We start from the raw sequence: 15,329 nt of genomic DNA, 5'->3' as shown, positions 1-15,329 counted from the left end.
TTAAGTGTACCTACTTTTGAAACTAGACAAAATTGGTACTTAACAGAGCACATTGTTATGTCTTTACTTAATCTCCCTTTTGTGTACTCAGAAGGGCTACCCTGAATCTGGTAATCTTACAAAATCAATCTAGTTTAAGGATTATTCCTTCTGAAAATGTGATGGGCAATCTCTTCCCCTGAATATTTTGTTTAAAACATTAAGCTGCATGTACATCCTAGAAGAATTTGAACATGGGATTTGAGATGAGATCTTAGGCTGTCTGAAAGAACACATCAGTCTGCTGAATATGATATCCAGAAAAATACAAGTTCTCGTTTCAAAGGTAATACACACACACACACATATATAAGTATATAAATCTGTACAGCATATTTACTGTGCAGGCCTAGGCTCCTTGTGAAGTTGTTTTTCAGTTAGCAAATTAGAAAAACATGCCCAGAATTAAAGGTTACTTAATCGGGTTGAAGCAGTAACTTCAGTTCCAGCAACTCCCTCCCACTATGTTACATCTGATAATGTACCCAAGTCCAAACATAAACTTAGTTCAAAAAGATGTTTGGTCCTTGAATGTAAAATGACACTTGACTTACACAATTAGCCAGGTAATACATATCCTTCCAAGAGAAGCAATTTTTACCACAGAATAATCAGCATTTTACTAATCTCTGATTGTTAAGTTTTACTTGCTGAAACTTTTTCCATATGGCTTTTTGAATACCACTATCCTGTATTTAATTACCACAGAAGGCTATTAATGAAAAGGTTGGAAATTTGGACCAAGCCCTGTTCCACAGCTTGGACAGTTTGATGGAGATAGAGCCAATGAGTAGAACATTTCTGTCAATTCGAGGCTGTGCCATTCCACACACAAAAGCAGTGGCAAAAGAGGAGTAAACAGGCCTATAGAAACAACACATTCAACTATTTTTGAATTGTCCACAAACTTCGAAAATAGCATGGTCATAAAGTAGCGTTGAGTGAAGTGAAATACTGGTTTGCTAACAGAAAGGACAGTCAAACAGGAATTGGTAGAGCAGTCCTTGTAATCGAGATCGTTTTTACCAAGCTGTAAGATGTATGCCCAGAAATGCAAAGTGTACTTCCCAATTTTAAAGGCAAAACAAGATAAAGGGCAGAACCAAGGCAAGGGTAGGCAGCCTGGAGTGCAGAGGATGCGAGGAAGCTAATGTGGGTGGGAAAGCATATGTTGCTGCCTGGGTGAGGAAGTGGTACACCACAGTTACTTCGTAAGTGCAGGGGCTTTATAAACTAAATCTCCTAGGGGCTGTTTTAAATAGACAAAAAATGACATGCAGCCCTGACAGGCTTTCAGTATTGTTTGAGAAGGCTGGTTTGCCTTCTAAAAACACTGGACTGCCGCTTGTACTTTTTCCAAAAATGCCTATTTTTAACCTCAACCTCTTCATATAAACAGTGGGCAGATGCACCATGTAGTAAACTCTGTTTTGTCTAGCATGAAATTAATGGCTTCCTCAGTCTTACCTGACAATGGAAAACATATTCCGGTGTGGTTTTCTTGAATTTCATGTTCCATACCAGGGCTACCCCATCAGGTTCATGTGGAGCATCCTCATTATTGTTATAAGATGCAACCATCAACTCAGGGTACTAGAAAGAAAAAAGAAAAAGCAAATGAAATAAGATAGATGATGAAAAATCTATGCAAAATCAGAAAAAAATCTCACACTACATGTGCAATATCTGGTTTTAATTATAAGGCACACTAAGTCCAATCATAGTATTCAGCTTCATTTTGTTTTAATATTTTATTCGCCCATGGCATCCTTAAAGCCCCTGCTCCTTGCTCTCTATCAGTTATTCTCAGATACCACAAAGGCAACCTTATTTTCTGCAGGTGATTCTCAGAAAAGACAACCAGCAGGATATTCATAAAGGGAATGCAAAGCGACGAAGAGGAAAAATCTGAAAGCTTGAGTAATTCTAATGTATTTGCTTAACCATTCCTTCAGGGACAAATCATTGTATTAATTGATTTTGATAATAAAACTGCTATGACCATAGCACTGACTGGCTTTTATTCTGAAATTTATTTTTTCAGCATCCCTGAAAATGATTCTTTCTTATTTCATTCTGCACTCTTCCTATTCACTTATGTGTAGAATCGACTTGAAAGCTCTTCTTGATGATTCAAACAGCAAACAAAACATTTTCTTCACAGAAGCTCAAATTTGCAAGACGCTGAGGTCATCTTGCAAAGCACAGGGTGACCTCGAATTCCACTGACTCAGTAAGATCGATGCAATGAGCACTCTAAAATCAGATCCATATTTTCTTGTACACCCATTATCCACTGAAGTATAGGAGTAGATATGCAACACACACATATGCATTTGCTCTGCTTATATATATGCAAACATATACACACACACATAATATCATACAGGAAAAATCAGATTTTCACATTCTGTTGATGACCTTGTATTGTTTCAAAACACTGTAAGAAGTAACAATTTGCCCACAAAACATCAATTACTTGCTGCATGTACAACAGCACCTAGTTCTCCACTCTCACATGTTTGACACTAGGCACCTCTGGTAGCCTCTGTCCTCACTCATAAGGCAGTGGGCTTTACGGCATGTTCAGAGAAAAGCATGTGGCTTCTGCAGGCCAACAAGCCAGCAGCCCAAGCTACACAGGACCCACATCCTCCTCTTGTAAACTCGGAATGCTTTCCCTCCAGATTTCTCAATGATCTCTGTAAATCATTGTCACTTTTTGTCTTTCCCAGGTAATTTCCTGCCAAACCATTCACCACTTTATAGGGGAACAGCGCAGCTCGTAGATGTAAAGGAAGTGGGACAAAGAAACTGCCAATAGTGCTATTGGGAACTGTGAATTTGGTCCAAACCAGGCATTTTAAAAATTAAAAAAAAAAATCAAATCACCCTTTATAACATTATTATTGGGGTTTGAACCTCTCTGCTCTCAAAATCCATTTGAAAGAAATAATGCACCCAGCTATAACTTTTGCCATCAGCAGCTGTTCTTTCCCACGTTGTGTACACTTCCATGGATAATACATCACGGAGCTGATGATTTTTCTATTCAAGCTCATTGTTGCAAATGAGCCTGGATCCACGTGTGGGAGAACCATTGACGACACGTGGCCACCATAGCCGCCTGTTTCCCATTTTGGGGTGGCTCTGACTGGGTTCTACCTACTTCCCAGCAGATCCTGGCTACGGACACAGCTTGTAAGGGCAATATAGCACCCAAATCACTTGCATGGGATTTAGAGCACGCAGCAGATCACCACGTCTTCTCCCTCCTCATGAACTGAGGGAGACCTGAGAGTGGTTTGATCCCACACCTGGGACACCACCTCTCTTGGACACAGTTGTGCCAGCCTGCCCTCCACTGAGCTCATCCATCTCACCCCCCTCTTCTCTCTCACCCGTGACAGAGATTACAACCACTTCTGAACAGCAAGCTCAGCTTCTCTTTTGAACCTTTTCATCCCACGTTGGCTCAGGTCCGAGTAAACAGCGTGCACAGTAGGCTCTTGCCAGGGCATCTCTCTTTGGCTGAACAGGTTAGGTACCATTTGCGCGAGCAGCTGAGCCCACAGCCGTGAAAGGGGCAGACACCTTGGCAGGCAGAAATGACCAAGCCCTTTCAACGGCACGACTGCAGCCAGCTAGGGCTGTGCCACCAGATCTGAAGCACCAGTTTAGGGGTGCACTTTGGGGTTGGTACATGCTCCTGGGAAGCTTAGCGAGCATGTTTTCTTTGGCAGCACATCTGGCCATAAACAAGCACAAGCTCAAATCTGGCCGGTCTATATGTAGATTTTGCAATCACAGTTCATGTATCTGGCTGGAAATACTGTTTCAAGTTTATACAGACACTGGGGTCATACCTAGCTAGCCAACAGAATTATAAGGCTTTTTGACTCTTAAAAAACCAGAGCTAAGTGTAGCACTCTAAATCCACGCAGGCATTGCACACCAGCTGCTTCACTCAATCCACTTGCATTTACAGAATTTCAGTCCTCACCAGGTGCCCAGCTGTCCTGTGACTGCAACTGAAAACAACGTGGAAATGGTGCTGTGGAAAACAGCATTCAAGGCTGCTGCCTGAGAGTCAAAAGAGACATGGCAGTACCCCTGAGACTTTGGTTTTCTTGGCTTTAGATGAGCTAAGTTATCTCCTCATGGACACAACAAGGTGATCCCACTCTCTATGTTTACACTCAGTCTGTTGGGCCTTTCTCTTAGATCCTTGATGAAGCATCTAAGCTGTTTTCCCTTTGCTCTGCAAAAGAATCAAGGGGCTAGTGGGTTAGGTTTAATGGTATGAATGATCCCACATGTTTGGGACCGTATTTTACATGTGACCGGGAACAGAATAACTTGTTTAATCAATGCATCAAGGTCCTTTGTCTGATTAAGCTTCTAGTTGCCTCCAGGCTGTTTTGCAGCAACAGTTTTATCGCAGAAAATTGAGCAATGTGTTCTGTTCTGCAGTTCCCCGGATTATTCAAGTTATCCTTTGGCACACTGGATACTGCCATGTCCTGGAGCGTGGATGAGAAGCGGAGCTAGCGGTTAGGGGAAATACCTCTGTCTGGTTCCAGCTCCTGCCACACAATACACCTCAAAGCAGGCAAGAGAGGAGGCAAATCTCTCCTCCCAAGCTCACGTGGGGCGGCACAGAGAAGCTCCCCAGCACAGAGGTGCCGCTGGGGTGGAGAAGCTCCCGCTGGGTGCCAGGGAGCTGAACGTGAGGAGTTAACAGAAGGGAAGGCAGGAGGGGCCACCCTGGAACAAAGAGGTGGGAAGCAGAACATGCCTTCGAGCCCCAGGGGCTGAGCAATTACATTTGGCAGTGCTCTTCTGAGGCGGCTTTTTTTTCTTGCTGCCCTGGGAATACAGTAAGAGCTGCCTGTTAGGAAAATATCAGATAAGAATTCCATGTAATTTCCAGCCCCTGAACAAGTGAACAACCTAAGATAAGTGTTTCCTCAGGCTTATATTTGATTTCTGTGGAAATCCATATGTGCTGAAAGGCCACCCACAGCACACCAGTACATACCTGTTGTTAAGCTGATATTTTGTATGAAAGCAAAGGGATAAATCCTTCATTTCAGACACAGGGCACGAGCTGGACATTACAAGAAGCCTCTCTGCAGCTGACTGTTGTGCACCACACCGGGTCAGACAGCCAGACCCGCACAGCCTACCAGCAATGCTTGGTGGGACCCTCCAACTCCTCTCCTCCCTGCTGCCTGTCACCTCCTCATCGTCCCTGCAGTCAGCTGCCACTTTACCTGAGAAGTATCTGGAGGGATGGAAGCATCCCTGCTGCCTTTTCAAGGGGAAGGAGAGAAGGATGGATGCAAGAAACACTGCGCTTCTTATCCACTGCCTCTCTCCTGCCCGCACACACCATTTACGTACTTGGCCTTAAAACATGGGCTGTCTCCACACGCAACACCTAACATGGTGCAGAAGGAGCAGCTACTTCTAAGATTAGGCTAAGGAAAGCGTGTTCTTAGCACTGGGCTGAGCTGCCTTTATAGCATCTTTGCTACCCACACCAGGCTGCATGAGGGCTCTGGACACACCAGGGCATGCCTGAGGCCGAGTTTGGGGCCAGCTAGGCAGACTGGCTTGCATCTGCATTTTTCAAGTCTATGTCCTCCTGGAGCAGTTTTGTTATATCTGTTATTGCAGACCTTGGAGCAGAGTCTCCCTGGTTTCTTCCCCAGGGAAACCAGCTGCTTTGCTCCAGGCTGGAACCTAGGGAATAGACTAACAGGGATGAAGCAGAGAGGACGAGAGGGGCTGGAGCAAAATTGGGACTGAATGGATTTAATAGGACCTGTGACGATGTGTGTGTGTGTACTAATCCCAGCTCTCCAACGGAGTAACTAATTAACCTGGTTTCTGTGCTTTGCTGATGCAGCTGTATTGGTTTTGGGAAGCTTAAGCAGCTCTACCGTCAGTTTTATTTTGCAAGATGACAATGCTTTGCAGTGCACAGAAACTGGGTAGTTCCAGGCATGCTGCTTTACCATGCGCCCTGGCCATCTGCAGCCTCCTCTTGCATCGCTTGAAGAGAGGACCCAGCATTTTTCAAAAGACCACTTTTCAACCTTTGCATGTTGTTCAGATACTTTCACATTTTGAGTTTTAGTATATAAGAAAAAGAAATTTTATTCCTCACTATTCTTACTTTTTATTTTATATATTATTACGTATAACTATTTATTAAATCAGTTGCTACATATTTAGTAAATTATTTCAAATTGATTTAATTTTAAACTTTTTGTCCTAAAAAATTTTCCATGTGCTGAAGGAGTGGAGGGGGGAGGAAAAGTAAAGACTCCTTTGTCTTAGTAGCTTTGTTAACCTGTAGTTTTAATACAACATGCTGGTTTTGAACACCAAGTAACATATACATAAAAAAGCAACGGCTTCATTATTGCCCGCTACTCTTCTTTATGGAGAAACATGCATTCTTGTTCAAGGCCCTGCTGTTAGCTAAGAAATAACATCATACTCGGCAGAACAAAGGGCACAATGACACTGGCTGTATTTTTTAGGGAGAAGTTGGAAGGTATATAGAAACGTATCTCCTGGCTTCACATCTTACCTGAAGAGACCAATCCATACAGGTGACAACACGATGCTTTGACCAGTGCTCATCATAAAATTGACGGTTAAAGGAAAGGTTGGCTCCTGCTTGAACATCTCTGTGTAAATTCAAACAAAGTGACACTTTTTGAAGTACCAGGGTTCAAATGCTGTGAAAAGCACCACAGAAGTTTCTGACTCCTTCTCAAATCTCTGCCCAACCAGGGGAAGTCTGCCACCTTGTTTTAATTGTTCTCGCTGAGACTAACAAATCTGTACCAAGGAACAAATTTTACATGGGTTTCACAAACCCACATTTCTTAATTTCCCACTGCCTTCCTGACTCTTTTCTGGCTCGCTCTTCTGTGTCACCCTGGGTCACCTCTGCCACTTCTGTCTCTCAGGATCAAACCTGGCACTGGCATTCAGCTTCACCTTTTCTGAATCTTCACCTCCAAGCTATAACCAAATCTCTCTTATTTTTAACTCCTGAAATCTTAAAGGTACAGCACCTCCTCCCAGTGATGGAGATGGCGGATGCCTTCTGCCACCATTAGGACAGGCTGAAGCTCAGCCTACCTAGCTCAGCTCAGCTCAGCCTACCAACAAGTTTTGCTGCTTCTACTCTCCTATCAACTGCTGAATATACAACCTGTCACCTCTAATCTTACACATTTAGATTGCAAACACTTTGGGAGATCATCATTTTCATCCACACAATGCATAGCACAGTGGGATCCATTACAGACCTGAGGCAGTAGTAGAATATAAACAACAGTAATTTGAATTTGTAAAAATACCATGGTATAAGCACACAGATGTACACCAATGGAATGTACAAACACACATCTACCTGTATATGTGTATACACAGACTTATCTCTTTCAATTATTTCTTCAGAATTGAAATTTCATCCCAAAAAGGAAACAAAAAATGAATCCACCTGAATAATACTTTAAAGAAAAAAAACCCACAGCCATAAAGCATGAAACTATTTTACAAAATAATTTTGGCTAACAAAGTGATCCACACCTTCACAGAGAGATTTTAACATTTCTTAACTATAAAAATGTTTAATTCAGTTTTAAAATTAAGGCTTCTTAGCATTGGAATTATTTTTAAAAAGCGTATTTTACAAAAGCAAAAAAAAAACCTCCAAACTGACCCATCTTTCTCTTCTACATCTCTGCCACTGTAGTCAAAGAAGATGTCTGAATCTTCAGCTAGAGCTCGCTCAATTACACGTATTGTCCGGTCAAAAAATATCAGGAATTCTTCTGAATGGAGAACTTGCTGTTTTTCTTCTTCTGTCAGTTCCCTAGGAGGAGCTTGGAAAATGAAAAGATGTAGTTAAGTGTATGGCATTTCACCCCTTTCCCGATGAATCAACATCTTCAGTGAGTTTCTTCTGACATGAAAGCTTGCCATAGCAATGTCAGGACAAAAATCAAAGCTTTACTCTTAAAATCATGACTAAGAACTTTTTAGTATATCTAAACATACTCCTGTCTATTCCCAGAATGTAGCATTTACACAGAAGAGATCCTGTATCTTATATATTTATTATTCTGAAATGAAAAATACTTAAACCCCCCAAATTAAATAAACTCAGTGTTCCTATTTCAGGAAATGGCTCTGATGGACGTTTAGGCAATACCTAACTTAAAAAAGCAGAACACTTATGTAACGGGGGACCTGTCAGAAGAGCCAAAGATAAAATAATCTTCTTAACTTATACTACAGTTCTTTGTATTAAAAGGGCTCACATAATCTCTCCCTTCACTTCTTCCCATTTCTCCTTGGTGTCACTGATAAATTCTGCCCCTGCTTTAGAGCTTTTGCGAAGCAATGAAGTAAATAACCAAAGATACACTCTGAGGCAGCAAAATTCAAAGCAACTGACCAAACGTCACTTTCTTTAAGGCAGTTTTGTTCCTTGCAGAGGAATCCCAAGAGTCAGAGCAAGAAATGTCACTGAGCCGTGGCCAAAGCTGCCCTGGGAAAGGGTAGGAGTTGCCTCGGGCTCTGGGCTGGGGAAGCTCACATCTCCTGGCACTGGTCAGAAAAGCCTGGCCCCTGCAAGATGAAGTTGCTTCTTCACACGTACGCAGAGATGCTAAAGCTTTACTCCCAAACCAGTATTTCCAGTATGGCCCTTCATCTCAAAAACACTATCTTTGCAGGATGCAAACATCTCCACCACTTTAATGACCTGTTGGTAAATTCCAACTCAAACGTGAGCATCAGAGGGAAAGGAAACTGGGATGCTGCTATTGCTATGGTGCAAAATTCTGTTCTCAATTACACTAGTAGGGTCATATTGATATCATGGCAATGTTGTATATCAATTATGTCTTTGCCCACATGTGCTTTTAAAACATCATTTTAGTTATATTTCAGTATTACTTGTATTTAAAAAAATGCCGTTAGTACCTTCAGTTACACCAAAGCAATCTTTCAACTAGCTTAAATTCCCAGCATGAAAACCTCCGTTGACATCACAGGAATTGATACCAGAGAATTTTGTTCCAAATTTGTAATTAGGTACACAAACAACATATCATAAACAGATTTATTGCAAAACTACAGAGAGTCATACTTAGAGTTTAACTGTTGATCAGAGGTCTCCATTCTCCTGTATTTGGCTTCACACTACAGATTTGAGGTGTTTAACTGTGAAAATGAACTTGCAGTTTCCCTAGGCCATACTGGGTTAAAACACCAGCAGACAAAAAAAGATAATTCAGCACAGTGCCTCAGAGAACACCCAGTATATATCAACATTTAACTCTAAGCCTTGTCATCCATATCTTAATGTTTAATTAAATGAGTGACACAGCTTAAAGTTGCCATTGGAAATTATTTTCCAGTTGCTGTGCCATGCCACACAGCTACTTCCAGCGATCAGGGAGATGTAGCCCTTGCTCGCCATCTGATTTTCCCATGTTTCACACTGGATTTGTGAGCTCTGGTGCCCAAGTACGATGCCACGACCAGCCCCGAGGCAAGGATGGATTGAAAAGCCCAACAGCAGGCAGGAGCAGTGACATAGTCAGCATTACTGTAGTCCTCAGCTCCCCCAGTTTTCAGCGTACTTGCTTTCAGAGCACTCCCTGTTGTTGGGAGAGGCTGTTATCACCACGCTTCGGTTTGCCTCAACTGGTCAAAGCGTTAGCTCTGGAAGACAAAATCTCTGTACTACACCTGGGCTAAATATAGAGGGTAGGAAAAATGGAAAATGTGGAGAAGCAATTTGACCTGCAGGAGACAAAGCAGCTAGGAAGTTAGAAACTTTAGCCTTTTACGATGTCCTATGGCCTTGGCCTTATGCTTTCTGCCACCCGGTCAGTGGTCCCCGTGGAGCTCCACATATCCAGAGAATATCTACGTCCCCCCACATGGTCCCCCTGAGTAGCAGAGCAACAATTACCAAGGCAGGAGCACAATTTGCCTCTAAGTGCTTTAGACAGAAGCAATGCATGTGAAAAAAAAAGAATGACTAGCAAAAAGTACAGGTTGACCTATTGCAGCATCCACTGCTGAATAGTAATTGGCACTAAGGGAACTCATCTGGCAAGGAAGCCTGTAATGAGGCAATATCCCACTGTCACCACTAAAGCATTGCTTTCCGAGAATCAAAGACAACAAGCATGACAATGCAGCAAAACTGCATAAAAGGGGAGAAAATAACTGCAAAGGCAACTGGAAAACTAATTTTAAACCGCTCCAAATGGTAAAAATTATTTGCTAAATCAAATCCTCTCTACAGCTTGGAAATATAAATTTATTACTTGGCCATTTGCCGATTGTAACTGCAAAAAAATACAACCAAAAATCAAGAGAAAGGGAAAAAGGCAAAAAATAAACAGCTTGGGAGCCGTGGAGTGTTCACAAGCAATGGAGACACACATGATTGCAGTTCTACCTCAGCAAAATCTCCCTTGCAGTTAGCAGTGATCTGTGGGAGGCCAGCAGTCTATTAAACCCTCTTCAGCATCAGGAACACCTTGGCTACAGTTTGTAGGGCATAAATCAGCCTACCTCATTCATCTGACTGACACACCAGATGCCCCCCGGCGATATTAAGCTTCATATTTTAACCTTATTTTCTTCTTTCATTTGGCTGCCTCTGAAGTTTTATTTGAGGCAATCTCTTCTTACAAGAATGCTAACATCATTACTTTTTCCAGTGTAAAACATTGCTATAACTACTGCAAATACATGAAGTATAAGCAAAAAAAAAAACAAAAAACCCAAAACAGACAGGCCAGTTCTTTCAAATATGAAGATTTTCTAACCATTTATCTTTCAGAGCCACTTCCATTTTCCCCTTGTTCCTTCTCCCTATCTGTCCATTACCTCAAATAAAATAAAAAGAATCTATGTAATTTTCTGCAATTTTTCTTCCTATCTGGGAGCTTACAGTTACTTTGATCTCAGCTTTCAAGAGACACAGGATCTCTTCAAGGAAAACTCTGAGAAATGTTAAGTAGCTGATCAAAGTATTTTTTGTTTTGTTTTGTCACAGAGACCTATGTGGTGTGACAATATCTTCAGAAATTCCCTGTAAGAATACAGCATTTGCCTTCAAGTATCTGTTCTCCCTGGCATAAAAACCAAACAAACCACATCTAACCTTCCGCATCTAACAAAGCCTAGCGCGATGCTTAGCTTACCAGTGCTAAAAGCTACGTGCTTGTTGCCTGGAGTGCAATGAAAGCTCCTGCAAAGGAAGACCCGTACTTGGCTCTTGCTTCTACACCGCACCTTCGAAACAAACCGTTCAGCCTGTGCTCTGCTTCCCACTCAGAGGAGCTGAACCCTCACACAGCTCACGGCAGGAGGACCCATGGTGCAGCCACTGAGTCCTGCCTAACAGGGCCACTGGGCATCCCGTCTGTCCCCAGACCCACCGATGGGATCGCGTACCCACAAGCTGAGTGCTGTCTGGGTGGCTCTGGGGCTGTGAGGTCAACAACATGTATCAGAGAAGCCCTGTACTCGTGTTAATCTATAATACTGTAGAAAATAAAATGGAATTTACATTGAAAATTAAAACACTGTGCAGCTATATATGCACAGAGGACACCGCAGGGGCAGAAAATGAGAGATATATCCATAATGAAAGGCATTGTGCATGAACAAAAAGGTCTAGAATATGTAACAAAAATTGAATGTGACACAAAACCAGCTGATTTATTCAACACTTATTTATGAAAAATAAGAGCATTTTATTATTTCTCATGATTTAACATAATCCCCAGAAATACCATATTTCACATCAGATCCTTTGTCCACCAATTTCTTTGGACAAAACAGAACAAAAAAAAAAATTTATATTAAAACATTTCCTTGGATCTTTAGGAACTAAGATAAAAAATGCTGCAGACTTGTTCTTATCTGGCAGGAGCAGCTGTGTAGTAAATATAATATAAATAGTTGTGATAAGAGTGCAGGATCAAATGCACAAATATTTAAATATCAGGAGTCACGTCTTCTCCCAAGGGAGCAAAAAAGATATATTAAAAAAAAAAATGAACAGGAAAAGATCCACATTTAAATAAGTATAATAGAATATAAAAAATATTCTCCTGGAACCCCAGCAATTTTAAGAACCTGACAAGAGAAATGAAGTCCATTAAAGGCAAAAAAAAAAAGAAAAAAGAACAAAAGGAGTAAGTGAATGAAGGAAAGGACGAACTCATAAAAACAGTAAAGGAGGAAGTAGCCTTGTTGTGAGCCCAGAGATATAACGAGAGGCAGAAGAGGATTAGTAAAACCCTTTTAAGAGCTGTATTATTTCTTTCAGCATTTATTTAAACCCATGTAAACTTTAGATGTGCTGACGACCGAGGACGGTAGAAACGTACAACGTGAGAACTGCAAGGTGCTAAGCAGCTCTCAGCAGCTTTTACTCCTTGCCTGCCGATAGCCTGCGATCCTCTTGTTTTTCTTATGCTTCTCACGTTCATGTCAGGATGGATATATGCCATATCCACGTTTGGTATGTGCCGTATGATGGTTTGATATATGTCATACCTTGGTTGTGTTGTGTTTAAAATGCAAGCCCCTGCATGGCATAATTGCTGAACATATGAAAGAGATTTTAAGGTGCATTTAGGGATTTTTTTTTCTGGAGTAGCAGGGTCCAGACGCTTAAATTGTAATCTGTACCAGGCAGGGCTGTTCCCATTGATCGTGCTTCTCCAGGGGCTGTGCTGAGCACCATCCCTGAGCATGTCTGAGCTGGGCTACCAGGAGGGGTTGGCACACCTGAGCTCCAGCTCACTCTGGTGTCGGTGGCAGTGAAACCGTGGCGTTACAGGCTATTACAAACCTTACTGCAACCGGTCCTGCTTTGCCGATGCTGATACTGGAGCTGTCAAGAGCTAAACCATCTCCCACACTGCAGCCTTCTAGCAGCCTTTCCTGTAAGGGGACTTACAGGAAAGATGGGGAGAAACTCTTCAGCAGGGCCTGCTCTGATAGGACAAGGGGTAATGGTTTTAAAATACAGGGAGGTAGATTCAGACTATACATCAGGAAAATTTTTTTACAATGAGGGGGGTGGAACACTGGAACAGGTTGCCCAGAATGGTGGTGGGTGCCCCATCCCTGGAAACGTTCAAGGCCAGGTTGTACGGGGTTCTGAGCAACCTGATCTGGTTGGAGATGTCCCTGTTCCTTGCAGGGGGGGTGGACTAGATGGACTTTAAAGGTCCCTTCCAACCCAAACTACTCTATGATTCTATTACACCTGAGCTCCATGCACAGGGCCAGGGCAAGAAAGGGGCACAGCAGGTCTTTGAAGCGGCAGATGCCAGCCTCCCCCATCACAGCCTTTCATGTAAGGTTCTGTGGATATACCCAGGGCTTCAGACTAATGCAGGTTGAGGCCCACTTTCAAGACCCAGCCTGTCCCACTGTTCATGTGGTTTCTGCTGACACAAAGAGGTGCCTTAGGTGAAGCTCCAGAGCTCTCTGGTGGTGGAAAGCCCCAACCCACTTGATGCCACAGTTTGGGACCAGTCTATTGTTTACGTGGTCAGAAGAGGCTGGGAACAAGCAGAGCCCAGCCCAGTTCACCAGTAGGTATCCCACACTTGGCTCATCCAAGAATGATGGAGAGATCATGCCGCTGAGACATGGGTGACAACAGGCAGCCCCCTGGAAGAAACACAAGGACATCCCAAGGCTTCATATGCTCCAAAAGGTTCACAAGCCAGGTCTTCACCTCCCACTCCAGAAGCACTCTGGGGGGCTCGAGCTGCTCCTCTGTGCTTAGCACCTCCATGGCATTGAAGTGCCGCCAGACATGCTGTGCCAGACAGGCTGCCCTACTGCAGGTGCACTGTGTGCCTTACAGTGATGCTGAGACCGGTCCAGAACTCGGGTCAGACCCTGCAAACAGCCATGACTGCTGAATAATCCCACCAAACCCTGCAAAGCAACTCTAGGGTGTGCGAGGGGAAGATGAGGAAATTAAGCGTGCAATAAATGTCTGCAGAATTAAATTTGACTACCTGTAAACCACAGAGAAAAAAAAAATCACATTTCCTCTTAAAATGCCATTATAAAAATAGAGGACTCCTGTCCTGTTGGCTTGGGGAGAGGGAGACTGAACAGACTGGATCCAAGCTTTATTTTTCATTCTGACCTATTTTTGAGTTATACTCATTAAAAAATTGTCTGCCTTTCTCTCCCTGTCCTTCTCTCTCCCATGGCTTTTTTTTCTTACACTCCTATAACTCAAAAAAGGCCACGCTGATTTTTTTTTAATCTGTTAAAAAATGTGCTCCCTGAGCTGAAACCAAATTTCAGCCCAGAGCAAGTTTTTACGGCTGGGTTATAAATCCCTGAAAAACAGGATTCATAATGGAAGTGCTGACACAGCCTTAACTACTATATAGCAGTGTGAATGGCGCCACTATAATATCTATTAGAGATTCTTTAAAAAGTTTGCAAAATATTGTCTTGCCTTGCAGAGAAAAAGAAGCCTGAGTACTTAATGCCAACGTAAACATGCTTTTAACCCATTATGTGCTAATTTGCAGAAAAGCTATTAATTCTGAGTAGGCACACGGAGCGCAGCACCGACAGGAAATGTTCTTCTAAACTCCCGTTTGACTTGTAACATGGTTTTAATCACTTCCATGAAACAGAAATGATGGCTTCAAACTCTGCATGTTGCTCAGAACTTTAGAAGGGTGAGCACAACAGAGAGGAAAATGGGATTTTTTTTCGGCGAAAGGGCTAAAGCCAACAGGGAGAGAACGACACCAAACGCTAAAAAATGGGACTCTGTTCCCTGTCAATTTGGGGTCGACTGCTTCATTTGATTCACAGCATTTCATGCCAGTCATCAGCATGCCACTATTTTGTCTGACACAACATGGACTGCAGGTCAAGTTCACTTTCTGTCAGGCAATGAGCATGTTTCCTTCGTCCTCGAGCCCAGTGTAGTGATAGCACCTCACAAAGCCGGTTCTGCTAAAACAAGCTGTGCCTTGCTTTTACAGCCTGCAGTCTCTGTGTCTGAGACTAGTGCTAAACTAGCCCAGCCGATCTACTGTTCCTGGGGGGTCTGCTAGGCAGGGAAGGGAAGCACTGCCCCCAGACCAAAACACAACAAAGGAATACAAGGTGTTGGCAGTGGTGCTTGGTCAGCAAGGTACTTAAAAGGCTAACTTGAAAGCCCACAAAAA

General features: G+C 42.7%; 1 protein-coding gene across 3 annotated transcripts in view; it reads right to left on the bottom strand.

Annotated features, from left to right (window-relative positions):
* The window catches only part of DYNC1I1 (dynein cytoplasmic 1 intermediate chain 1), a 193,183-nt gene that overhangs the window by 70,954 nt on the left and 106,900 nt on the right, over positions 1–15,329 (bottom strand). For all 3 annotated transcript variants that reach the window (XM_086741518.1, XM_086741520.1, XM_086741519.1), the window contains exons 8-10: positions 7,790–7,952; positions 6,644–6,743; positions 1,507–1,632 (exon numbers count right to left, since the gene is read on the bottom strand). In XM_086741518.1, coding sequence (XP_086597644.1) covers positions 1,507–1,632; positions 6,644–6,743; positions 7,790–7,952 — 389 coding nt within the window. The remainder of the gene's footprint in view (positions 1–1,506; positions 1,633–6,643; positions 6,744–7,789; positions 7,953–15,329) is intronic.

This window comes from Chlamydotis macqueenii, chromosome 2, assembly GCF_036417535.1.
Source record: "Chlamydotis macqueenii isolate bChlMac1 chromosome 2, bChlMac1.mat, whole genome shotgun sequence".
Classification (NCBI taxonomy): Eukaryota; Metazoa; Chordata; class Aves; order Otidiformes; family Otididae; genus Chlamydotis; species Chlamydotis macqueenii.
Note: the sequence above shows the minus strand (reverse complement) of the source record. Positions and strands in the feature narration are given on the sequence as shown.